General features: G+C 45.0%; 1 protein-coding gene and 1 pseudogene across 3 annotated transcripts in view; one reads left to right on the top strand and one right to left on the bottom strand.

The window, feature by feature from the left end:
• The window catches only part of LOC147894375 (histone acetyltransferase TAP1-like), a 114,485-nt gene extending 88,081 nt beyond the window's left edge, over positions 1-26,404 (top strand). For 2 of the 3 annotated variants that reach the window (XM_087384831.1, XM_087384833.1), the window contains exons 5-8: positions 8,024-8,123; positions 9,120-9,229; positions 24,653-24,746; positions 25,106-25,586. In XM_087384831.1, coding sequence (XP_087240957.1) covers positions 8,024-8,123; positions 9,120-9,229; positions 24,653-24,746; positions 25,106-25,185 — 384 coding nt within the window. In that variant the 3' untranslated portion in view covers positions 25,186-25,586. Of the gene's footprint in view, positions 1-8,023; positions 8,124-9,119; positions 9,230-24,652; positions 24,747-25,105; positions 25,587-26,220 lie in introns of those variants that run through there. The other variant, XM_087384832.1, reaches the window with a different exon arrangement.
• On the bottom strand, positions 773-2,018 carry LOC147894376 (uncharacterized; annotated as a pseudogene).
• Positions 26,405-26,702: the final 298 nt, after the last annotated feature.

The raw sequence follows: 26,702 nt of genomic DNA on the forward strand, positions 1-26,702 counted from the left end.
TACTCTGATACCACTGTAGGCTAGGGCAAGCAATGGAAGCTCAAAAATGAAGAGGAGAAGAGAGAAAACGAGCTCCTATAATGAATTGCTGCAAGAACCACATTAAAGTATTCAGGAAATACTTCAAACATAGATTGGGGGAGCTAGAGTGCTCTTGCTCAAATACAAAGACACAGACTGGCCCCAAAGCCTTGGCGCCCCTTTTGGTATTTCTTTATTAATTGGAGAGTCCAGCAAATAGCTTACACAATGTGTACAATCTCACTCGCATTCAGTGCTCTTCCCACTCTCAATAGGCATGAGTATCACAAACATAGCCGTGCGGGGCTGTGCTCTCACACCCATATGACCATAGGCATCCATTTTCTGTGCAAACACATGCACAAAACCTAGGAGCTGTTACTAGCAGCCCAATGCAGGACCACCCACTTCCCAAACAATCACAAGTGTCCACTGACTCACTGGGATACCCAAACAATGGGTGAAAGCATGACTGATCTGCCGACAATGCTCGGAAGCAACAATTAAAATGCAAGCATTCACTGCTGTGAACCACTGTGCCAACCTTGTTTCTCCAAAAGAGCTCACAACTGAAGGGATTCAGAACAAGTCTTGTGTGTCCTCTTCTCCTGCAAATTACCATGCAAAGCTAGCAGGGAATAAACATCCTGCAAATAACAAAGCAGCCTAGAAAGAGGAGACTCTCCAAGTTCTGGCTGTTACAATTATTCATACCAATATTACTGCTTTTTACCAAAGGAAAACAAATCTCCTAGCCCGCGTGGCTGTCCTTTTTCGCTTCTTGTACTCCCATAGGTTGTTTCCGTTTACGATTGGGGCAATCTTTGGCCTGATGGCCCTCTTCTTTGCAAAGGAAACACTTTCCAGCTTCAAATAGGGCTTGCCGTTCCTCAGGAGACAATCTCTCTCTGGTACTGGGCTTACTATTAGGTCGCTGGTCCACATCAAACTTGACTTTGGTTGTCTTGGCAAATTTCTTTTTCGTGAAAGAGTCATCTTGCTGCTTACCTTTGAATCCTGGAGTCATCCCTTGCATGAGAGCATAGGCTGTAGTAGCATTCTCAATCAGCTGAGAGATGTTGGAGACCTTTGTCTTGGTGCAATAATCACGAAGCTCCTTTGGCAGCCCGCAACAATACTTTTCCACCTGCTCAGACAATGATACGGTCCTATACGAGCTGACTTGCAATAAGGCCTCCCAGAACTTTTTGTTATACTCTTCAAGATTCTTACAATTTGCGGCATCCAGCTTATGCCATGCTGTCATTATATCCACTTCAAAAGTGGTGGTAAGCCAAGCAGATGAGAAAACTTGCTTGAACTCAATCCAAGTGTTAGGGGCTTTACCCTGCAAAAGCAAATTGGTCCACCATTGGAGTGCGTTACCCTTCAAGAAGGTGGCTGCCTTTCGTACCTTGGAAGCCTCTGTGAAATGACCACTGGAATAGGCAGCATCAAACTGTTGCACAAATGTCAGAGCCTTCAATCTATCCTGCATCCCATTGAAGGTTTCAAACTTCACAGCTGCCCCTCCCTCCTTATAATCTTTCAGCTTACCTTTGGGAGTAAGATTATCATAATCTGGGGGCTGTAAATATGGTGGAGGCATCGTGGATCCCATATTGTATCATATCGCCTGTGCCCATGGTGGGGTTGACCATTCCGGATCCGATTCCTTGCATCTGTGGCACACTCCAAGTGTTGCTTATCATTCTTGGCATCCCTGTCTGCATACCGGGCTGCATCCCTATGTTTGCATACATCATATTGGCATTTGCAAGGGGCATTCCACCCTCCATATGCTGCTGCAAATTCTGCATTCCTGGCTGGAAACTACCCAAGTATGTACCAGGCATACCAAGCCCTTCGGTGGGCTGTCCCACCATTGACTGAAAAACCGATCCTCCGCCAAAATATCCTGGATGCTTCATGGGCTGAGGAAGGACTTGCTGTCCTTGATTACTGTCCTTGATTAACTGAATGAAAAGTATTGACATTACCCACTACAGGGGTGACTGTGGGCATCTCTAGTGGCTGTCTACTGAAAGATACACGCCTCTGAGTCTTCTTATGCTTTGTCCACTTCTTCTCAGCTGTCTTTTTGCTTCCAGGAGGAGCATTACCACCAGAATAAGCTTGCATAATCTCCAAAAAAGTATGTTGCAGCTGTGACAGGGCTCCCACTGCACGTTGCATTTGTAACTAAAAAAGGGCAGTGGGATCAAGCTCCTCTATCTCATCCTCCTCGTCTTGCGAATCCTCAGTGGCATGCTCGAGAGAAACATGCTGTCTCTCATCACCTCTGTAGGAAGATGGTGATGTCCTGGCAACGGAACCACTGAAACCGGCCTTCGATAAACAAAAGGGCAGTGATCTTCTTCTACTCAGTCATAAACTTCATAAATAGCCACAATGCAAGCTTCAGTCACTTAAATCACTTAGCACAACTTAGAAACAAGCTTCAACAACAACAAACGTGAGGCTAGAATGCCCCTGCTCAATGAAAATAATACACAGTGCACCCGCTGGCCCCAAATGCCTTGGCGCCCCTTACGGTATTTATTTAATGCTTCTGAATGGAAATGCTTTACAACAAGGGTTCAACCTTGCACTGTTTCTCGTTGCAAATCCTCTACTTGTCTTCAAGGCATCTAATCCCAGTGCACCACTAGAATTCCCACTGGCAAGGCATACTCAGGCATTCACTTCTGATCTGACACAACTAAGAGGCATTCAAGCATCCAAACCACTAGCAAACTGAGCTCAAGGCTATCACATGCATCCACGCCGTCCTTAGGCCTTCCACAGGATCACCCTTGCCTTTGGGTGCTTCCTAGAACCTGTTGGAGTCCTGAAAGGACTGCACACAACACGCATGCACTGCAAAAAGCTGCAAAGCAAGAAAGAACAAGGAAAAACCGAACCTGGAACCAACTCGTGCTGACTGTGGCAGAGGGGCGAGCTCCTTCCTCGTACCTATCCTCTATCCAAGCTCCCCGCAGGGTGCAGGTGCCTTTCAGCAATCAGGAGAAGAGAGAAATGAAGGTAGAGAGCGGAGGGTGAACAAGAAAGAGCTGTAGAGGGAAGATGGCTCACAGATCTGCCCCAAAATGATTGCCTTGGGATCTGTGCCTGAGTTCTCCTAAGAGAAGGTGCCAAAAGCAACAGGGAAAGTTCCTCCTGCAGCCTGCACTGGTCCAGAACAGCTCCAGAAGCCACCACGCAGCCAGAAACATGTGCACAAAGGTCCAACACAGCAAAAGACAACCCCGGGCATCTGCTGGAGGCAGCTGAACACGCCTGTACAGATTCTTACAGCCGTATGGACGTCCATACAATCCATACGAAAATCTTCGGAAAGTCCAAAAATGAGTTCTGGCACTTCCTAGAAGTGCGTACTAGCCTTGGAACAGTCAAAACAGTGTTAAAATGGCTGAAAACAGGCTTGAAACAGCTCAAACACTGCACAAGAACAACTAAAAACGTCCTACACCTCTGGGAGAATGAGGAGAGAGAGATGGAAGGTGGGGGAAGGGCATGCATACACATGCTTGACAAATGGCACCTCCTCCTTGCCATTTGCCCCTTCATTAAAGTCCTAACCCCCATACCAAGGACAACATTGGTTGTCCTTGGGCCCAACTTTTAGACCCCTCTTTTAAAGCCTTTGCCTTGCCCCTAGGACCTAGTGGTGCACCTAGACTTTGCCCTTAGGAACTTCTAGGAAGTGTGCACTTCCTCTAGCCAGTCCCTCACGGCCAAACCATTACCACACTTAACCATGGTTAACCTTGGGTTAAGCGTAGGTTGAGTTACGAAGATACTTTACATCACTTTTCACGTCCTCGTGACATACCCTCCTCTTGAAACAACAAACTATCAAGTTTGCTGCTATAAACATAAACCACCAGCAATGATGATATGGTTTAGGAGAGTGCGCGTGTCCATCCATATATCAATGCATCATCCGTGTGGAGTGACTAGTACACTCATCATAGAAGTCCCGTAGCAAATGTATTGTCAGCAAACAATACCTCGGGTGAAACATATAGTGTCACCAAGCGACTTCTAGATACCGTGAGCCTGTCTGTTGACAAGGGGGTGGAGGAACTACCCCCCTCTTGAGCATTAGGCAATGCTCTAGACCTACGCTCTGCTGAGCCTGAAGGAGCTACAACCGAAGGCAGCTCAAAGCACAACAAATGAGTGGACTACACCACTCTGAGTGAAATCTGCTAGTTCACTCGCCTCCAATGATTTGAACCACACACACATCACAATAATGGATCCTAGGAACATAGATGCCGGTACTCGATATCCTTGCAGATTTGCATCACCGCAAGTTGAATCGGTTGAGCCCATCTATGCTAGACTTGGACCCTTACCTCATGGTTCAAATCAAAAACCAACTAGCATGTACTAAATGGATTTACTGCTCGAGCCATGCCGGGCAACACTTCACCAAAGACAATCACACGCTCACCTCCTTAGGCCAACAAGAGGGTGGTAAAACAACTAACTAGCCAAAAGCCTTCACATTAAAATATTCAGCAAATACTTCAAATGCAGATTGGGGGAGCTAGAGTGCTCGTGCTCAAATAAAAAGACACAAACTGGCCCCAAAGCCTTGGCACCCCTTTCGGTATTTCTTTATTAATTGGAGAGTCAAGCAAATAGATTACACAATAAGTACAATTTCACTCGCATTCAGTGCTCTTCCCACTCTTAGTAGGCACCAGTATCACAAACGTTAGCCGTGCGGGGCTGTGCTCTGACACCCATATGACGATAGGCATTCATTTTCGGTGCAAACACCTGCATAAAACCTGGGAGCTGTTACGAGCAGCCCAATGCAAGATCACACACTTCCCAAACATTCACAAGTGTCCACTGACTCATTGGGATACCCAAACAATGGGTGAAAGCATGACTGATATGCCGACAATGTTGGAAGCAACAACTTAAAATGCAAGCATTCACTGTGAACCACTTTGCCAACCAAGCTTCTCCAAAACAGCTCACAGCTGAAGGCATTCACAACAAGTCTTGCGTGTCCTCTTCACCAGCCCGGAGCTCAGCCAAGCTCATTCATGAGCTAATACAAACCATTCATGAACTCCATGGGCGCCTTGCCAAGCTAAAAGTCTTCTCAATCAACCACGTTGGTAGAAGCCTGTTCCAACTGCAATGAATGGGTGTTGTACAGCCCGTACAATCTTGCAAGATCTTGCAGCCTCTGGTCGTCAAACAGCCCACACCGCAGCAGGGAATCTTTTTCGTACAGCCGTGCATAATTGCTGGTCTTTTCCGTACAGGCACCAGCCTTTACAAATGCATTAACTGTTCCCATACGGATTGTATGTACAGCGTGTAGTGCAGCAGCTGTACCCACCAGCCCATACACACAGCCCACCACAACGAGTCCGTATGGTGGCCGTACTGTGAGTTCCAAAAAATAGTGGTGCCTTTTCTCCGTGTATCCAGATACCTCTCTCTAAGGCCACGTCTTTTTCTCGCTCATCGGCCATCCCCTGTTGATCCAAGGCCTTCCTTTCTTTTTGGTTTGCATGGGCATGCCACAAGCATCCTTGTTATAGAAGTACCGACAGCACAGTGGTTATCACAACTAGCACTCTCCGCTTTCATAGCCGTGGTTAGGACACCATCTTTTCATGTTGATAGGATGCACTAGAAACGAAAATCCCCGAGCTGACCGAAGGCGGCGTTTAGCCGATGGAAGAGGCAGCCCACGTCTTGGTTTGCCCCCAAGACATTTAATTTGGCCCTTGGCCCCCTCTAGGGGGACCTTTTTGAAAGCCCAACCAATGACCAACTTAGACTTCTAGGGTTCTTTGGCCCCTCTTGGGCCTAAACCTCTCATTTACCCCCAAGGCACAATTCCCTAGGGGGACAACTTCCACATCCACACTTGTTGACCTTGCCAACTAGATTTCCAGGGTTGGGCCCACATGCGAGTACAAAACTCGCGCCCTTGTGACACTCACATAAAATAAATTGGCAGTGGCGCACACATGCATAATTTACAAGAGGTTGTGGCAGGATGAGGCAGTGGCATGGAAAAGCCCTTAGGCGCCATCATTTCAAAGGCCTTAGTGGCTTGCATGCAAGTGGGACCTCCATTTTGTTAATCCCCCTTGTTACCTCGTAGTTATGCGCCATGTGTAACTTAAAAAGAGAGGGGAGTGGAAGAGGGGGTGGAGATTGAATGTGCTCTAAAGGGAGGGAAGCAAGGGGAAAGTGGAAAGTAATGGCAGAATATGGGGAGGTCTATATCCATCAAGGTGGCATGTACAATATATAGAGGCAAATGAGGAAAATGCATGCTCCTTGAACAATATGAGTCTTCTCTTGTAGCGGTTCACCTCTTGGATTGAATCTGCTTCTTCATAGAGGCATGGTTCAAAGTAGCTAATTGTACCTTACAGTTTTAGGTTGTCATTGCCGAAGAGCCCATCTTCAACGTCAGGATAGAGTAAGTCCACACATCCACTATAGTATATTGCTACCCTTGGCCCTTTCCTATCTGGTAAAACAAATATTCTACTTGTATGGACGAGTGGAAGATGCGCACAAAGGTGCTTTGCCACCTTATTCTATAGTGAGTCACACTATAATACTACAGTGCGTCACACTATAATATTGCTACATTTGGCCCCTTCCATGTATGGATAAGTGGAGGATGTGCATAAAGATGCCTCCTACTTTTGCATAATAAATTACTAGCATCTTTGGCAAAATAATAATATACACCCACTACACTAATGCCCTATCGGACTATCCAGTTTTTCCAAGGAGGCGTCAACACAAATAAGACCTTACTGTCTCTTCCAGGGTATTCAGCATTATTGTAGCACTCCACACTATGCATGTCAACGCACACAACTCATAGAAGCTCAAACATTGAGTTTTTAAATTGTATTAGAGCACATGCACTCTCGTTTGAGGGGAAATATTTGGAGATGGTTTAGTCACACGTACTTGGGTTTAGATCTCTCAAACACTTAAAAACCAGTTCTCTTGAGGTGGCTTAGTACAGAAAGAAGGTAGGTATTGTTTTGAGCAGTGGAAGGAGGGAATTGTAGAGATAAAAAAGACTGTTGGAACCTATTGTAATTTATTTGGAAGCTATAGGATTGTGAAATAAGATTTCAGAAAGTGAGGATTGCCTTTATTCTTGGAAAGTCACCTTATGTGGCAAAAGAAGTTTCAAACAAAAGTGGTGGTTACAGAGACAATATCAGCACATCAGGGAGGAATACAAGATACATGCTCTCTCACCCAGGAATGTGGAGTCTCTTTAAGCAGCCAGCCAAAAAGGTATGATCATATGGAAAGGAAGCCTTGGAATGACTCTATGTTGCTACAAAGAAAAGGTGGATTTTTGGCACATTGATAATTTAACAAATTGTATAATGTTGGGGTTTCTTCTGCAGAATCTGGGCCATCAATTTCTTTGATATCCATAGCATGAGAGTGTGCTGATTATGTCTTCCATTCTATAGCTTATAAGTTGACCTTATATGGAAGGTTCTTTGCTCTCGATAGCATGAGAGAGTGCTGATTATGTCTTGCATTTCACAACTTATAAGTTAGGCTTACATGGAGGTTGTTAATGTTTTCATTGGTGGTTCTGTAGCTACAGTTCCAAATTTTGGCAAGATCGTTCAATGTTATTGACAGAAGTGCTTTACATGTGTTGGAGAATTTCTACTAGATGTACAAGTATGCAGCATGCATTTGAAACCTAAAATAAAATTTACAGTTTCAGGGTAGCAGTTGATTGTTAGGCCAATACGTCTTGATTGTATCAGTGTTTTGCAATGAGCATAAATTTTGACTTTCAGCTCATTCAATAGATTGTGTATCAGAAATTTTGATTATGGGGTAATCCATCATTGCATGATGCAAGTGCGTCTAAGGCTTAACAAATTATGGTCTTAAGTTTTGTGAATATTGGCATTGGTCTTATCAATTAGGGCAGGTGGGATGGCCAAGAAGGCCCCAAATGAAAGTTAAAGCAGCTTTGAAGAACAGCTTTATGGTGGCGTCTCTGCATTTACTGAGAGAATGCCCTTCAGCAGGTCCAAATTCACTCAAAACTTCTTACCATCCTTCTTGCCTTTTCAACTCAGTTTCATTGTGGGTTTTTCTACTCGAGGCTTGAAAGGGAGCTGTCCGTTGAAAGCTTTTCTAGATGAGAGTTTACTATAGTTAGTTTTGAAAGTGTGCATGCTTTCAGCTAGGAGAAAGTTTCATGAGGGTTCTTGTTGGGATGCCTGCTGTTTGTGAGAAGCTGAATCTAAGTCATTGAAAGGATATGCATGATTGGGTCTCTTCATTGAGATTTTGTGAAGATCTGTTCAAGCACAACTGCACATATACTGATGGGAGGTAAACGTATGAATACAATGACAAACAAGCCCTTTATCGGAACAGTTTCTTTCAACAGAGGAATACTGTGCATTCTGTTCTACTAAGACAATGTTAGGACGTAATCTGAATGGAGTGCTTTTTCAGCTGATGGTTTTCGATAGAAGGTGTTATCAGATCACAATGCTCCCAATGACTCTAGATGGCAGACAGTCATGTAAGGGGCTCTTTTGTCAGGGGTTGCTCATAGTAACCCACGTCTTGACTTGTAAGAACTTCTGGAAGATTGTCCACACTTGGCTGGTTAAGCCCAATGTGTATACATGACTTGATCCTTGCCATAAACACCAATTGGTTTGGATACATTCATTGTGAACAGGCCTTTTTTTTTCAGAATCACATATTCCCATTGATTGAAAATACTTTCTCTAGAATGCAGATGTCACTATCCCCTGTTGCTGCTTGAAAGTTTCTCTTCTACACAGAAGTTAAGAGCTTATCTGAACAGAGGTCTAAGACTTAGTGCAGATCACTGTGTTTCTTAGCAGTGTGGGTAGGTGATATATTCATGATGATGTGCATGAGGATATATGATCAGCATCTTTTAGCACATCTGCTGAAGTGTGCTGTCTGGTGGAATAAAGCTTTTGTCTAGATATTGAATGCAGAAAAATGATCGAAATCATGTGTCATGGTAAGTGAAACAGGTGGTAGTCCTCCAGAGGTAAAGCGAGAGCTTATAGGCCTGGCTCGTGCAACTTCTGATCATGTGTTCAATGCAACAATATGGGATGTTTTAGTGGATCCACTCTATCAGGTCAGTTATTTTGCAATACCATCTTATGTTTATGTTATTATGAAACTGCATGAGGGATGGATGGTTGTCTTGTTGTTTGAAACTATTGTGCTTCTAGTTGGTACAGTTACATCTCGGAGCAAAAAGAATGCAAAAAGCTGGTCGCTAAGAGCACATGGATATTGTGCATGAATAGGGGAAAACACTGATATATGTGAAGTTGTGGCTCTATGAGACTCTGTTTGTATGCATCTATGTGGTGTAAATACTGCTACCAAAAATTTAATTTATGCAAAATGTGTTTAAAGGTGTAAAAGTCTAACCCCATGTCACCACGAGTCTAGAGGAAGATGGATGCGACATGAATCATGAAAATTGGAAATGCCTGAAGGTTCCCCGGGGGGGCGGAGAAAGAACAAAGAGTCTATGAGACTGGAAAAAACGAATACAATGAGCTACGTGGGTGGAGCCTCAAAGTGGGCATCTGCACCCAAGGCAAGTGCAATGTGAACATAGAAACACTAGTACATAAAATGTTTGAGCCCATGGAGAGGATGGAAGATGTGGTGTGGCATCACAACAATGGTTCTTTGAATGCTGGTGGAGGGGGCAAGCCGTCAGAAGATCCCAGTCATGTACGATGCTGCGGTGGCATAAAGCTTGTGATAGAGTGCTTGCGACGATTAGAATGTGTCGTCCGTTGAGGTCTCCTAGCTATGGCCCTTGCATCAGACAATTGCCATTCACACTTGTCGGTCGTGTCTTTGGTTTGGTGAACATGGAGGAAGATACCCAAGCCTGATATGTACATGGACCCCCTGGCATGTCTATCGTGTTCCTCGATCCAGGTCTCAACTACGCCATCTCCTTGGGGGCTGCTGGTCAACTTAGTGATCACGCTCTGAGTGGAATCTGGCTATGCACCCTGATCTTATTTTGTGCCCTAAGCGTATGGTCTCGATGTCGAATGGCCTCATGTATGAAAGTCACCAAATATCTCTAATCCAAGCTAGATAGGAGACTAGAGATGGCCGGGTCCGAACCCATCCCTGAAAAGACAATGGTAACTACCTCGGATCTCATAGTACATACTGTAAGAAAACAATACAACGTCTGTGCTCAACAGATAACAGGATCTCGCATGCAAGAGAGAAAAGCAGATAGTATGGAGAATAAAAAATTTGATTACTGTAAAACTGATATAATAGATGGCGCTGCCTCCCAACCGTGCACTCCTGTGTGAGAAGCTTCGATGGCGTGCTGGAAACAGTAGAGGACGGAGGCTGGATGCTAAGGAATCAGGGTTGCTGTAGCCAGTGATGATAATGGGCTTCACGGGCTTGCTCTTATATAGCCACCAGTCGTAGTCCGTTAGACCCAATTGGGTGACCGACCCAGTCCGCCCAAAATGGCCGACTGAAGGTTGGTCGCGAAATAGGCCACCGACCACACGATAGAACCGTGGCGCAGAATAGAGTTACTATTCTACGGTCTCTGTTCGGCCCAGAGCCATCCGGGATCATCTAGGGCTGCGAACGGGCCCCGCAACCCGAGAGTGGACTGCCCCGGGAAATATTCCGTCTACCCTCAGTGCGGTCAGTCATGGGATGCCTTCCCGCACTTGCGTGTAGCCTCGTTGGCAGTGTGCCAACTCTATTTGAAGCCGTCCAGCCATGAGGCCACACATGGCCCCCATTTTGTGTCCAAACCAGGACCTACCGGATAATCAAGCTACTCAAATGCCTTCTCCTCATATGGGGGGCTTACAAGTAGAGTTAGCTGGTTCCCGCGTAGTTACACGAGAGTGGAGCATTGATATCTAACACCTCCCCTCAATGTCCACCCGCAAGTGAACTTACTTTTTTGGCCCAATGCCAAGTCGACGAAGATGCCTCTCCAGCAAGTCTCTTCCAAGAGCCTTTGTGAAGGTGTCCGCAGCATTCTCTGTAGTCGGACAGTACACCAAGTCGACCTCTCCATCCATGATGAGCTCGCGTATAAAGTGATATTGAATCTTAATGTGTTTTATGCGAGCGTGGAACACAGGGTTCTTTGCAATTACCATGCAACTCTGATTGTCACATGATAATTGCGTAGGCTTGTTTTGCACTGCACCCATGTTCCCTAAAGTCCTCCTTAACCACACTGCCTCACAAGAAGCAAAACATGTTGATTTGTACTCAGCCTCGGTAGAAGAAAGAGCAACTGTGGGTTGCTTCTTGCTGACCCATGACACAGCTCGAGATCCAAGTGAGAAACAGTAACCTGTCAGTGATCTCCTGCTGTCCACGTCTCCTGCCCATTCCGAGTCACAGAATCGGGTCAAGGTGTTGCCCTTGGTATAGGTGATGCCATAATCAAGTGTGCCTTTGACGTATTTTAGCACCCGCATCCCTGCCCTCCAATGGTTCTCCCTGGGCTTATTGGAAAACCTGCTTAGTACCCCAGTCGCAAAACTGATGTGCGGCCGCGTGTTGCACAAGTAAATCAAACTACCCACAAGCCTTCTGTACTTCGCTTCGTCCACCAGTGGTGATGAATCCTCATTTGAGAGCTTCACGTCAACCTCCATAGGGGTGCCAACTGTCTTGCACTCAGCCATGCCAAATGCCTTCAGTATCTCTCCAACATACTTCAGCTATGAGATGAAGATCTGTTTTGGCTCTTGCCACAATCCCCAAAGAGAAATGCATCAGTCCTAGGTCTGTCATTTCGAACTCTCTTCCTAGCAACTGCTTTGTCTGCGAGATCTTTTCTTCATGGTTTCCTGTTATGACAAGGTCGTCCACATAAAGGACCACGATCATACACCTGCCTCCTTCTCTGTAGATATACAAATTTGCATCAGATGGGCTCCTCCTGAACCCGTTTTGCAGAAAGTAGGCATCAATCCATTGGTACCACGCTCGTGGGACCTGTTTCAGCCCGTAAAGTGCCTTCTTCAGTTTACAGACTTTACCTTCTGAACCGGGGATCACAAAACCTAGTGGTTGTTCCACGTATACCTCCTCCTTGAGATCTCCATTCAGAAAGGCGGATGTTACATCCATTTGAAATACGGGCTAACTTTCCTGTGCTGCTAAAGCCAAAACACTGTGAATTGTGGTTAGTCGAGCTGTGGGAGAAAAAGTATCGTGATAATCAAAGCCATATACTTGTGCAAATCCTTTTGCCACGAGCCGAGTCTTGTACTTATCCAACGTGCCGTCGGACTTGTACTTGGTCTTGTACACCCACTTGGTGCCGATGACCTTGCGTTTTGGTGGTCGATTCACAAGGTCCCAAGTGTTGTTCTTCATTATGGAGCCATACTCCGACTGCATAGCCTCCATCCACCTATCATCACCCTGTGCCTCTTCAAGACACTTGGGTTCTTCACCGCGGATCACCTCTGTCATCAAAGCGTAGTTGACCAAGTGTTCCTGCGCCCTTCTTTGCTCCTCTAATCTCTTGGACTGGCGGTGTTCGGATGATTCCTCCTAAATGGCTGGAGGTTCTTTGCCATCCAAAGGTTGCTTTACCCACTTCGGGAATGGCCGTTGCCGTTGTGGTTTTGCAGGCTCTTCTTCCTCTTCTTTATCTTGAATCCTCCCAAGCACCGTTGGGGGAGTTCGATTTGCTGTGGTGGTTGTACTGGATGGATATCCTGGTCGTGGTTATCTGGGAAGGAAACATCCTCCTCCAATTGATGCGGCTGTTTTGAGAAGACCACATCGCGTCTTACTATTACCTTCTTGGTAACATGATTATAGAGACGGTAACCCTTCGCCTCTTCACTGTAGCCCAAGAAAATACACTTCCCGCTCTTCGGTTCTGATTTGGTCCTGTTAGCATCAGGGACATGCACAAAACAATCACATCCAAAAACTCTGAAATGTGTAGCTGAAGATTTCTTACCAAAAAAGGCATGCAGTGGAGTCATCTCGTTCACAGCCTTCGTGTAGCTACGATTCAGAATGTAAACTGCCATGTTACATGCTTCAGCCCAGAAAGTCTTTGGCAAATCTTTCCCTTTCATCATACTCCTGCTCATTTTGCAGATGACGCACATCTTGCGCTCTGCTACTCCATTTTGCTGTGATGTATGTGGCAGGGATTTCTGCCTCTTGATCCCATGACTTTTGCAGTAACTTTCGAATTCACTTGATGTGAACTCACCACCTCTATCTGATCTCAACTTCTTCACCTTCCTCCCCATTTCTTTCTCGACCATTACATGCCATTCTTTGAACTTACTAAAAGCCTCATCTTTAGTCTTCAGGAAGTATATCCATATCCTTCTACTGTAGTCGTCAATCAGCGTCATGAAGTAGTAGGAACCACCCAAAGCTTCCGTCTCCATCTTTTCGCAGAGATCCGTGTGAACGAGCTCTAGAGGAGCCTTTGCCCTGCTGGCCTCTTTAGGAAAGGGCTGCCGATGCTGCTTGCCCATCATGCAAGCTTCACATACATCGGGCAGATCTGTAATTTTTGGTAGGTCTGCAATCATTCCACTTTTATGCATCTCCTTTAAAGAACTAAGGTTTAGATGACCAAACCTCTCATGCCACAGCTTAGTGTTGCTCACATCGGCTCGAGCACTGAAAACTGAGAGTTGTAGATGTTGTTGTGCCGTGTACCTTTACCAATGACCTTCCCTTGAAGATCCAAAATCTGTGCGCCATTCTTATCGAAGTGAACTTTGAGGTCCCGATCCGTGATCACAGAAACGGACAACAAGTTCCTCTTGATATCTGGCACATAAAGAACATCGGACAACTGTTTTACAACTCCATCTGACTTGAGAGCAATCGTACCTTTTCCTTTTGCTGGACATTTTGCATCATTGCCGACTGCTACCAGGATGTCATTCCCTACCGGATGTAGAGAGGTATACCAATCCTTACGACTGGTCATGTGGCGCAATGCACCACTGTTAATAATCCAAGTTTCATCCGCAGGTACATGAACTGCCTCCGTGCAAATCTCCTCAATTGCTACGAATAGCTCTACTAGTACTGCCTGCGCACTGTTGCTAGACTCTTTCTTTACTCCGTTCTTCTCATCTGCAATCTTCTTTCGGCACTCATTCTGCTTGTGCCCTGCCTTGTTGCAATAGAAGCACTTGATCTTCTTCTTTCTCTTTTTATCATCAGAAGAAAATGGGTTACCAAAGTCCTTACCCTTATCTTTCTTTGATCTCAGCCGAGAAAGCTGAATCTTCTCCTGTCCTCGTCTTTTGACGCATCTCCTCCTCCAGAAGCATAGCGCTGAAATCCTCAAAGTTGAGGGGCGGATTTCAGTTCTGCGTATTCAGCGCCGTAACAAGACTGTTGTACTTTGGTGGGAGAATCCGTATGCACCTTCATGCTAGATTCTCGCTGGTGATGGTGATGCCAATCGCAATCATCTGATCGCGCAGATTCTTCACCCTGGTGATGAACTTCTCTGTCGTTTCAGACTCAGACAGTTTCTCGTTCGCGAGTTGAGTCTCCAGATTCTGAATCCGCGTCTGATTCGTGCGTGGTCTTGTACTGATTTTTCAAGACCGTCCATGCCTCCTCCATGGTGATGACATGTTGAATTGATGCCATGACAGAATCACTTACATTGCAGATAATAGAACACAGTGCATCTGCATTTCTTCTTGTCCACGCCAGAATCTGATCCGCAGTTGGTACTATCTGTTGTCCTGCTTTGGCTGGATCCGGTCTCGCAACCGGTGGATGGACAAAAAGAGTAGAGCCTAACCCGCCTTCACAGCCACTCTCATCCACGTTCAAAACACCCGAACAACACTATCACAAGGCCAAAGGAATTCATTCAACATTATTGCTCTTCACATATCTTCTGATACAACTCACACTCTGGCTACACTTTTTCAGAAGCCAGACAACCTCAAACAAAAACCCAATGGACTACACAGCCCAACACAAGCTCCTACTGATGACTCAGCTCAAGCTCACAAAGCATTCAGACTCTTATTGCATCCAATCCCACAACTCATCGGGCAACCACCCACAAAGTGGCCTCAGTTAGAAATCTTGTTCCATCTTTCCCATAGATCATCACAACCATTCGAAATGATGCAGCCCGCCATCTCTTGCTCATCTCTGCCTTCAATCTATAACAGCTACCTCATGGCTATTCTCGTGCTCACTCTTTATCCTCCTTATATAGTAGTGACACCTAGGGCCAAGTTTCTGCACCTCACAACAAGAGCAACAACCCTTCATGTACGTGACCATTGTCAACACCCGGCACTTCTGTTACTCTTCATAAAGCACCCGCTTAACCAAAAGCCTCTCTGCCCTCAGCTTTGAAGCAATTGTGTGTTCACTTGACGACTAACTAGCCCATCCCGAACTGCTCAAAGACATGAAAACAAGGCTCTTTGACGTCTTGGCTAGCAAGCCAGTTTTTCATCATCCTATTAGCTTAAGTGGTCACCTCGTGTTTGCATATGCTGACCTCGACCAGTCCCAGTGCCTGTGCATATAGATTCGCCACAGCCCACGAACTCTCCACCAGCCTTCATTTATCCAAGGGACTCCTCCTGTGTAGTAGCGACGCCTATCCAAATCGAGAAGCTCCCTCCAAAGTAACAACGGACCTTCACCGCTCCTTCTTCATCTCAGAAGCTCCCTCCTTCTTTTGCGCTGTCATGTTTCTAGCCAACTTCCGAAGCTTCCTGCCACCATCAGATCCCCAGCTTTCAGAACCAAACGACCCCCACTGCCTCTGAGCTCGCAAAGTCCTCCCAGCTTAATATCGACGCCGTCCTCCCTTTTCCTCAGCTTCTTCTCCTGTGCTTCCTCCTTCCAGACTGCAAGCCCATGTCCCTCCTCTCCTCAAAGATCCCCTCTCGTCACGAATCCTTCACCCAAGCAGCAGCTCCTTCTTTCAAAGCTCACACAGTCCTCACTTTAACACGAGGTCCGTGCCTACCACCCTGCTAGTCCTTCACCGTCCTTCTTCTCCTCGTAGCAATGCTACTTGCAGTCGCCACCTCGCCCTCCAGAACCTCCTCGCCTCGTCGTCACGTAGCCACCTGCATGGATACCTTTTTTACTATAGCCACGTCATTCCATGCTTTTTACCACTCTCCCAATCCTTCTAACTATACCAAAGCTCTTAATGCCCATATGGTTCTAGTTAGGCACTCACTCACTCGCATGCCACCAACACTTAGCATTTAGTTCATGCCCTCATATAGAGAGAACTCGGGACAACCATGAAAGGCGTATGTCATCCCACAACAAAACCCCATCACACTCTGGCCATGCTTGGTGCCCCTTCACTGCACTTCATTATCTCCCAGAGTCCCTGTAGAAGCGTCTTCCATCTCAAAAGTATATCATTAATGTGGAGTCCGTCATGAGGGTGTCCACTGCTCATTTCCACAACCAACTAGCTATGTACATAGCTATACACTCACCCAGCAACATGCTACAAGTGAAAAATATTTTTCCTTTTTTATCCACACATCTCTAGCAACCCCTACTCTTCTGCTGTGACATTCATGTCCAGCAGCTAAAGAAAAAAGATTAACAAACCACGTGGATCAAAAACAAAACAAGCTTGTGCTCTATGCCTCTGCTTTCCTCCTGGATCAAAAGGATAACTTTGAACCCTCCACTGCCAGATATGCATAATCCACCATCCTCCTGGATCAAAAGGAATCAACAACACACCAATTTGATGTAGCCACCAGCTCCTTCCATGTATCCACTTCCTCACTAAGCCTCCAGGATCCCATATCTTATCCCGCCAAGATATTACACAACTCCACTGGCTATCAGCCGTCACACTTATATCATGAGTCTTGCTCATCTTCACATGAGCTACATCTTTTGAGGTCACAACCTCACACACAGATCTCACAGGCACAACCAGCTCATAATCTATGATTAGGGACTTCTCAGCATACCCTATTGCCTCAACCTTCAAAGCTGCAAAACTCAACCCATCACATGAATTATCAAGATCACTCAGGAGCAAACAAACATCTCTTCCACCTGAAGAATGCTCAAACATACCAGCATACTCTTTCTTGTCATTGCCAACCACACATGCAAAATCCATGAGGGTATCATCAAGTAAAGCATCCAGCTGATCATCAACCACACTATCACTGCCATCTAACTCAACATGCATACTGGTGTTTTCATTCTCTTTCGAAGAGATCAATGCTAACATATCATCCAGTGCATCATCAAGAACACAATCCATCTCATCCTCTGAATCACCATCATCTTGTAAACACTGAATCTTAACCTCATCATACTCATCACAGTTTGCATGCACACAATCAACACTTGCTGACTGTAGGTCTTTTACTTTATCAGTAATAGCCACATCAGCTTCATCACTGTCACACATGATTGAGCTCTCATCTTCACTACTAATTTCACACCTCTCTTCCTCATTTGCTGAACCTGAAATCTCATCTTCTTCGGTATGCACAATCACAGTGTCAACCACAAACTGATTGCATTCAGCCATCATAGGCATATCATCACCACTCAACACTGGAGCATGATCATCATCATCTACACACATAGACTTATCCTTAGCTGCCTTTAATGGGCTCTCAACATTTCTGCCATCTATGGTAGCAACCCCTTCTCTCGGGCTCTCTTCTACCACCTCGCACAGATCTAGCTGAGCAACACCCTCTTCCATAGCAAGTGACAAGCCTCCACTCATAAGTGTAATGATATCCAGCTCCCTTTCATCATCAGATTCCTTTAACAGTGGAGACAACTGACTCTCTTCCTCTGATGAGATGCTCTCTTCCTCTGTCTCACTCAAAAAATCTATCTCTTCATCTGTGACTGTCTCCTCAAGTTCCTCTTCCAATTCCAGTCTACAGCTCATCACATAATCTGGTACTCTCTTTGCATCAGCTGAACTTCCTTCTCCTCCATCCATAGCGTCTCCGCTGTTATTTTGACCTCTGCTTCTTCCTGCAATCTCTATCCAATTTAGGCTGAGTGTTTTCATCAGCTCCACAGCTTCATGCAAATCCTTTCTCAGGGAATCATCCTGCACAGTAACAGACACCGGCTCTTTCTCTACATATGCCTTGATCATTTCTGGCCTACTGACCAGGGTTTTAGGCTCCTCTTGCATACCAAGCTGCCTCAGTCTCTTAACCTTCCATTCTTTCTCTCTAGCCACTCTTACTGCATCCTCAAAACTATCAATATTCTTCATCTCCACCTTCAGACGGAGGGTAGACTCCAGACCAGCCACAAACCGGTCTCTCTTTATCATTTGCGGGGGTACTTCAGGAATCAAAGCCTCACACCATAGACTCCACAGTCTACCAAACTCTATCAAATACTGATCCACATCCTGATTATCCTTTTGCTGAATTTTGCACAACTCCTTCCATACTTCATTAGGGCTCCTGGATTGTGCAAACCGTGCAAGAAAAGCTGCTCTCACCACTGTATACTCCGGATTTTGATGCTGAGGATGAGTAGTCCTGAAGGCAGCCACTTGAGTCAGCAACCATGCTTTTGCATCTCCCTGCAAACAATAATTCATGATCTGAGACAAAATCTGAGGGGTTGCCCTATCCTTCATAAGTGCTGTGAATTCCATCTTTTCCAAGAATCTCACTGCATCCTCATATGGCATCCCCCAAAACTCTGGAAAGTCCTCTGCCATCCTCACAATCTTTCAACTGTCACACACCCTGGCTTTCTCAACCACAACAAAATTGGAAGGCAACAAAATAAACTCACTACTGAAGAAGCTCACTTTGCAACCGAAGAGTCTTCTTTTTCCTACGGGCAAGCACTTTCAAAGCTCTCTGCACTCTAGCTCGGAGTCGGATCACACGTAGCTGGACCTCAATACATCTGTCCCTCCTGTGACCACATTTTCCACACCACTCACACTGTATCACTCTCATGTGTGGATTTCTCCCCATTGCTTGCAACACGTCTTAGACACCTGCTCCTTCAATCTTGTAAACTGAAGTGAACTTCCTCCGTGGAGGCACCAAAACGTGGATGGACAAAAAGAGTAGAGCCTAACCCGCCTTCACAGCCACTCTCATCCACGTTCAAAACACCCGAACAACACTATCACAAGGCCAAAGGAATTCATTCAACATTATTGCTCTTCACATATCTTCTGATACAACTCACACTCTGGCTACACTTTTTCAGAAGCCAGACAACCTCAAACAAAAACCCAATGGACTACACAGCCCAACACAAGCTCCTACTGATGACTCAGCTCAAGCTCACAAAGCATTCAGACTCTTATTGCATCCAATCCCACAACTCATCGGGCAACCACCCACAAAGTGGCCTCAGTTAGAAATCTTGTTCCATCTTTCCCATAGATCATCACAACCATTCGAAATGATGCAGCCCGCCATCTCTTGCTCATCTCTGCCTTCAATCTATAACAGCTACCTCATGGCTATTCTCGTGCTCACTCTTTATCCTCCTTATATAGTAGTGACACCTAGGGCCAAGTTTCTGCACCTCACAACAAGAGCAACAACCCTTCATGTACGTGACCATTGTCAACACCCGGCACTTCTGTTACTCTTCATAAAGCACCCGCTTAACCAAAAGCCTCTCTGCCCTCAGCTTTGAAGCAATTGTGTGTTCACTTGACGACTAACTAGCCCATCCCGAACTGCTCAAAGACATGAAAACAAGGCTCTTTGACGTCTTGGCTAGCAAGCCAGTTTTTCATCATCCTATTAGCTTAAGTGGTCACCTCGTGTTTGCATATGCTGACCTCGACCAGTCCCAGTGCCTGTGCATATAGATTCGCCACAGCCCACGAACTCTCCACCAGCCTTCATTTATCCAAGGGACTCCTCCTGTGTAGTAGCGACGCCTATCCAAATCGAGAAGCTCCCTCCAAAGTAACAACGGACCTTCACCGCTCCTTCTTCATCTCAGAAGCTCCCTCCTTCTTTTGCGCTGTCATGTTTCTAGCCAACTTCCGAAGCTTCCTGCCACCATCAGATCCCCAGCTTTCAGAACCAAACGACCCCCACTGCCTCTGAGCTCGCAAAGTCCTCCCAGCTTAATATCGACGCCGTCCTCCCTTTTCCTCAGCTTCTTCTCCTGTGCTTCCTCCTTCCAGACTGCAAGCCCATGTCCCTCCTCTCCTCAAAGATCCCCTCTCGTCACGAATCCTTCACCCAAGCAGCAGCTCCTTCTTTCAAAGCTCACACAGTCCTCACTTTAACACGAGGTCCGTGCCTACCACCCTGCTAGTCCTTCACCGTCCTTCTTCTCCTCGTAGCAATGCTACTTGCAGTCGCCACCTCGCCCTCCAGAACCTCCTCGCCTCGTCGTCACGTAGCCACCTGCATGGATACCTTTTTTACTATAGCCACGTCATTCCATGCTTTTTACCACTCTCCCAATCCTTCTAACTATACCAAAGCTCTTAATGCCCATATGGTTCTAGTTAGGCACTCACTCACTCGCATGCCACCAACACTTAGCATTTAGTTCATGCCCTCATATAGAGAGAACTCGGGACAACCATGAAAGGCGTATGTCATCCCACAACAAAACCCCATCACACTCTGGCCATGCTTGGTGCCCCTTCACTGCACTTCATTATCTCCCAGAGTCCCTGTAGAAGCGTCTTCCATCTCAAAAGTATATCATTAATGTGGAGTCCGTCATGAGGGTGTCCACTGCTCATTTCCACAACCAACTAGCTATGTACATAGCTATACACTCACCCAGCAACATGCTACAAGTGAAAAATATTTTTCCTTTTTTATCCACACACCGGCTTCACGTCCACCCCACTAGCAGTATCCCAAAGCTCGTATCCGCTTACAATGGTCTTCATCTTGAACTTCTAGAGTGGATAGTTAGTGCCATCCAACTTTCCGCTTTCGCTGAACAGTGGGATTCGCTGTCTTGCGGGCTTGGCCATCTCTCACAATCTGCTCGCAAACAGAAACACACTACCAAATCTTCTTACTAGAGCCCAAGCTCTGATACCATGTAAGAAAACAATACAACGTCTGTGCTCAACAGATAATAGGATCTCGTATGCAAGAGAGAAAAGCAGAATAGTATGGAGAATCACAAGTTTGATTACTGTAAAACTGATACAATAGATGGCGCTACCTCCCAGCCGTGCGCTCCTGTGTGAGAAGCTTCGATGTCGTGCTGGAAACAGTAGAGGACGGAGGCTGGATGCTAAGGAATCAGGGTTGCTGTAGCCAGTGATGATAATGGGCTTCACGGGCTTGCTCTTATATAGCCACCAGTCGTAGTCGGTTAGACCCAATTGGGTGACCGACCCAGTCCGCTCAAAATGGCCGACTGGAGGTCGGTCCCGAAATAGGCCACCGACCACACGATAGAACCGTGGCGCAGAATAGAGCAACTATCCTATGGTCTCCGTTCAGAGCCCAGAGCCATCCGGGATCATCTGGGGCTCCAAACGGGCCCCGCAACCTGAGAGTGGACTGCCCCGGGAAATACTCCGTCTACCCTCAGTGCGGTCAGTCATGGGATGCCTTCCCGCACTTGCATGTAGCCTAGTTGGCAGTGTGCCAACTCTATCTGAAGCGGTCCAGCCATCATGCCACACATGGCCCCCATTTGTGTCCAAACCAGGACCTACCGGATAAGCGAGCTACTCAAATGCCTTCTTCTCATATGGGGGGCTTACAAGTAGAGTTAGCTGGTTCCCGCGTAGTTACACGAGAGTGGAGTATTGATATCTAACACATACGGCATGTGAAAGCAAATAGCTCGTCTGACTCAATCTCCTACTGATCACATAGAGTGCATATGTGACTGTCTCTAGGTATGCCCTTGGTCTGCTGCCCACTCTCAATGCATAGTCGATGCCAAGAAAGACGGAATTGCCGTCAAAGAATGGGTGAGGTAGATCCATGTGTTTCCTAGTGTGTCCAAGTCGTGAATACCTATAGCTGTAAGAGATCCTCCTGGATATCTTGGTTACCCATGCAGTAGGTGATCGGAACAAAAGGGGCCTCAAGGCTATACTGAAAGGGGGTTATCTGTCAATATGGGGCCCTAGACTCTCAAACCATCTATGTGTACATGTGTACCAACATCTTTGATCGCCCTTAGTTGTTAAAGTCATGGATAAGGATAGGACCAACCATGGTAACTTGCGTGAGCCTAAGGTCGAGGAACCATAATCCCTGGCTTGTGTAGGTATGCGATCACATGGAATGCTGTGTCAAGCTGTAGCGGAGATGCCCCAAATTGAGCTAGAACTATCTGATGTGGGATTGACAGCTTACTGCAGATCATCCGTGACAGCAAGAGAACCTGGAGCCTCTCCACTCAGGCCCAATTTGCATCTAATAGGATAGGCCCCCAGCAAGGATTGCCATACTGTGAGAAATCAAAAATTCCACAATGCAAATGGGTGCAATGCATGCATAATTTGACGCTGATTGGGCCCTTCAATGGGCAAAGGGTGCTCTCATGAGAGTACTTGTTTCCGTTTGTCCTATATGCGAGGTGAGAGGTGTAATAGAGAGATTATGCATGCATGCAAGGTGGCAGAGAGAATAATACGTGTGATCACATCGAAGAGGGATACCCCTTTACTAATATCCCTTGAGATGACTCAAGGTCCATCTTCCTATTTACTTAGCCTATGATCCATGCACCTACCATTTAATGCACTCTTCCCTTTCCCATTACCCCTAGGACTTACAGATGTGGATGCACATCTTTGTTAATACAGTAAATGTTACATGCCCGAATTCGGTGCTGTCTCAAGCAGTGGCTCCAGCTCGACGAGCTCTATCTACAATGATGATCCACTGCCTTAACAATATAGATCGGTGTCCATCATAAATACAAACATACATCGCACCATTAAATATACTAATGTGTTCTAATGTCTATTAATTATAAACAAAATAGTCATTCTAATATCCATTAATTACAAACAAAATAGTCATTTTACTTGTCATGACACTCCCTCCTGCTTGGATGAGCAAGTCATCTTCTAAAATATCTCTTGCCTCTTTCCTTGCATACACTTCCTCTTTATACTTTTGCATTTGCTTGCCTCTATATAATTTGCAAGTATCTGTGGATAATCTATCTCGCCCAATGCGTTGTTATTAAGTGGGTAAAGATGGGCCATAGACGGTCTTTAAATGGAGAACTGCCCAGTCAATTAGTCTTTTCTTCTATAGAAATCCATTTCTATCCTATTCATCCTATAAGGAATATACCTATTCTCTATCCCTTCACAAACCCGTACACCTTGAAAAGGTCATGAAGTCCAAAAGAGGTCGGCATCATTCACTATAAGGAATATACCTATTCTCTATCCCTTCACAAACCCGTACACCTTGAAAAGGTCATGAAGTCCAAAAGAGGTCATGAAGTTTTTGGTAAGATCGGAAGGGCCTTATGTAACCATGCAAATGGAACATATGATTTGAAGGAGCTTACTTGGGAACTGGTAAATGGATTCCGGCTTAAGAGGTTTAAGGCGAGACAAGGCATGTAAATGAGAATGCCAAAATATGTAGAGCCAGACTGATGAAAATGTGGATAACTCATGTGGTGTGGTATGCAACATTTTCTACTTTAGTCGGCCAAGCATGCCTTCATATGAGGGGGAATACATTACGTTAAATTTTGCAAAAAGGTCCTTGAATGTGTAAGGATGTAGCCCCACTTTGCCATGGAGTCCATAGAAAGATTGCAGATTCCATAAGCTTCCAGCCGCGATAGAAATCATGAAAATCGGAGATGCCTCGAGGAAGATACAGAATGTCTTGTTTTGTATTGGGATGTGGTGCCTGACCAGAATTGGGCTATTGACAAGCAGTTTTGAAAATCATAACGAAGAGACTTGGTTGGGTGACTCACCTTAAAAAGGAAGCTTGTCAATGTATAATGGTTCCAGTGCACAGTAAAGCATGCCATGCTCAATCATTGCTTACAGGACATCTTAAAAGATGTAGAAGCTCAAGAATCTCATACTTGCTTTTGCTGTGTTGCATAGAGGGAAATTTTTGTGCAGCCCTCATTTGACATACGGAACGTCCTGTACGTTCTGTGCTGTCCCGTACGTTCTGTTCTGTTCGATTTTTTAGTTCGTTTACTACCACACTAATATCGAATGGTACCCATGGGATGCGATCGTACATGTCAACCATGCACGTGTCAAGAGGAAGAAAAGCTTTCAAAAAACTATCAAGGAACTATTCAAGCTCTATTTGGATAGCAATGAGAACCAACTTCCATGCATAGTTTTATTTGACATAATTTCTTAATGCAACACAATATTGCTATATAGTTTCTGAGGAGAGTAAACAATGATCCTGGTCTCATCTTCAAGAAAAAGCGTCTGATTAACTCTCCTTAGAAATTGGTATTTATAGCAATTTATGCAGATATCGGGTAGCTTTGAAGGCATATATCCTTGAACACACGTGTTGATGTGCAGGGACAAGGACTTGGAAAGGCACTTGTAGAGCAGATGGTACGGGCATTGCTACGAAGGGATATAGGAAACATCACTCTGTTTGCAGATGCTCAAGGTAGGGTTGCACTGCTTGTCTTTTTCATGATATGTTCAGCAAGGCTGCAGGGTGTTTTTAAATCCTTCTTCCTTTTGGCAATTGTTGCATTAGTGGAAGGGTAATGCCTCTGATGTTTTTTGTTGTAAATTCTTTTTAAAGAAGATTTTTTTGTCTGATTGTGGCTAGTGTTACAAAGGTCAGGCTTTGAAGTTTGCTCTCTTGTAGATCATTCAATGTGCAAACCGTGATGCATGTTGGTTGGTTATGATAGAGCAAACCAAAGCCAAAGCATGTATTCTTATAAGAAGGGAGATGAAATCCCACAAAGTCAATGTTTTATTTATCTTCGGAACCTGTGGGATTGACCGTTTTTGCAGTGGTAGACTTCTACAAAAATTTGGGTTTTGAAGCAGATCCTGAAGGCATTAAAGGCATGTTTTGGTATCCAAGATTTTAACCAGATTGAAACTCAATAATGTGTTGCAAGCCAAGTATCTGTAAGTTTTTTTGAAATTTTCTTTTTGGAATCAGAGTGGCCATGCCATCAATTTTTAATGTATCCATGTTAAGTCCATGCGATGAAGCCATGGGTTCTCTATTGTTTGTATCACATGTGTACTCGTGTCATAGACCAGAAACCAGGGTTCTTTTCGGACTGGCTATTAAACACTTTCCCAGGACAAAGTACTAGTTATTAAAGCACTGCTTTGGATTATTTGTGCAATCTCTATTCAGATGAAGCACACATATATTGTAGTTGATGTTGGCCTTTTGGAAAGGTCCCTGCATCTGTTCGAAAGCCAAGAAGCTGTGTACATGAAATTGGCTCTCAAAATGAGTATCTAGGCTATGCCATTGTTTCCCTTTATAAATGAAATCGTTTAGACTTCACAAGCAGTTGTAGCTTGAATGAAGAGATTTTGGACTACTTTTTGATTAGCCTTCTCCTTTAGTGCTAGCCTTCGTCATGGCTGAGTCTGCCCTTCACCTTCGGAGTGCCGATAGAAACTCAGTATGATGACTTTGTATAAATGGATGCTCAAGTATGTTGTGGGTGTGTGGATTTGTATGTGTGAGAGAATACTTTTATACTATGGTCTACACCCACTGTTGGGCACTGATGACGTCAGTGGGGATGTCATAGTAGCTAGTCCTTGCTATGTGTGATGAAGTTTATAGTTTTCAATCTTATGAGTGACTATCATGAGATTGAAACTGCACTATGTTGTGTTTTTAGAGGATGAGTTTGGAAATGTTCCTGGATTCATCTAGGTATATATATATGCCATTGTTTCCCTTTATAAATGGTAAATCTCTGTGGGATGATGCGGCCTGCTGATCCTGTGGGTCCCAAATTTATATAATGGAGTGTCAAGTGCAATTCTAGGTATGCTTTTGGAGTAAATGTTTTTGGACACAATTGTTTTTCTCTAAAGAAATGAACTACGGCAATTTTACTTTCTAAAACTAAAACTTGTATGTGATGATGCAGCTTTCTCTAGTTCCAATCATGGATAAGGTGATGAAATATATCTTTCACGCGTATGAAAAATGAAAGATGCTGGATTTCTCTGTGAGTCTCTGTTTTTTCAGTCGATGTCTTTGGACACAAATTTTTTCTCCAAAGGGTTTATCTATGACGGCTTTACGTTCTAAAACTAAAACTTGTATGTGACGATGCTGATTTATCTAGTTCCAATCTTGTATAAGGTGATTAAAGATCGGCTTTCATTGGAACAAAAAATGAAAGCTGGTTGATTTCTCTGCAAGTCTCTGTGTTCCAAAATAAGTTAAAGAAAGCATATAAAGTCGTGAATAGTTCTTCTAGAACTTAAATCGATTTGTGATAATGCCACCTGCTTATCATATGGGTGCCAAGCATACATCAGCTAGTTACATATCAACTTGTACTAGTGCATATCAGACAGCTAGTGGAGTGTTTTGTCAGTAATGACCTGTTTCTTATAATTTGTT

This window comes from Dipteris shenzhenensis, chromosome 14 (genome assembly GCF_047967505.1).
Source record: "Dipteris shenzhenensis isolate YYH24624 ecotype China chromosome 14, Dip_SZ_1.0, whole genome shotgun sequence".
NCBI lineage: Eukaryota > Viridiplantae > Streptophyta > Polypodiopsida > Gleicheniales > Dipteridaceae > Dipteris > Dipteris shenzhenensis.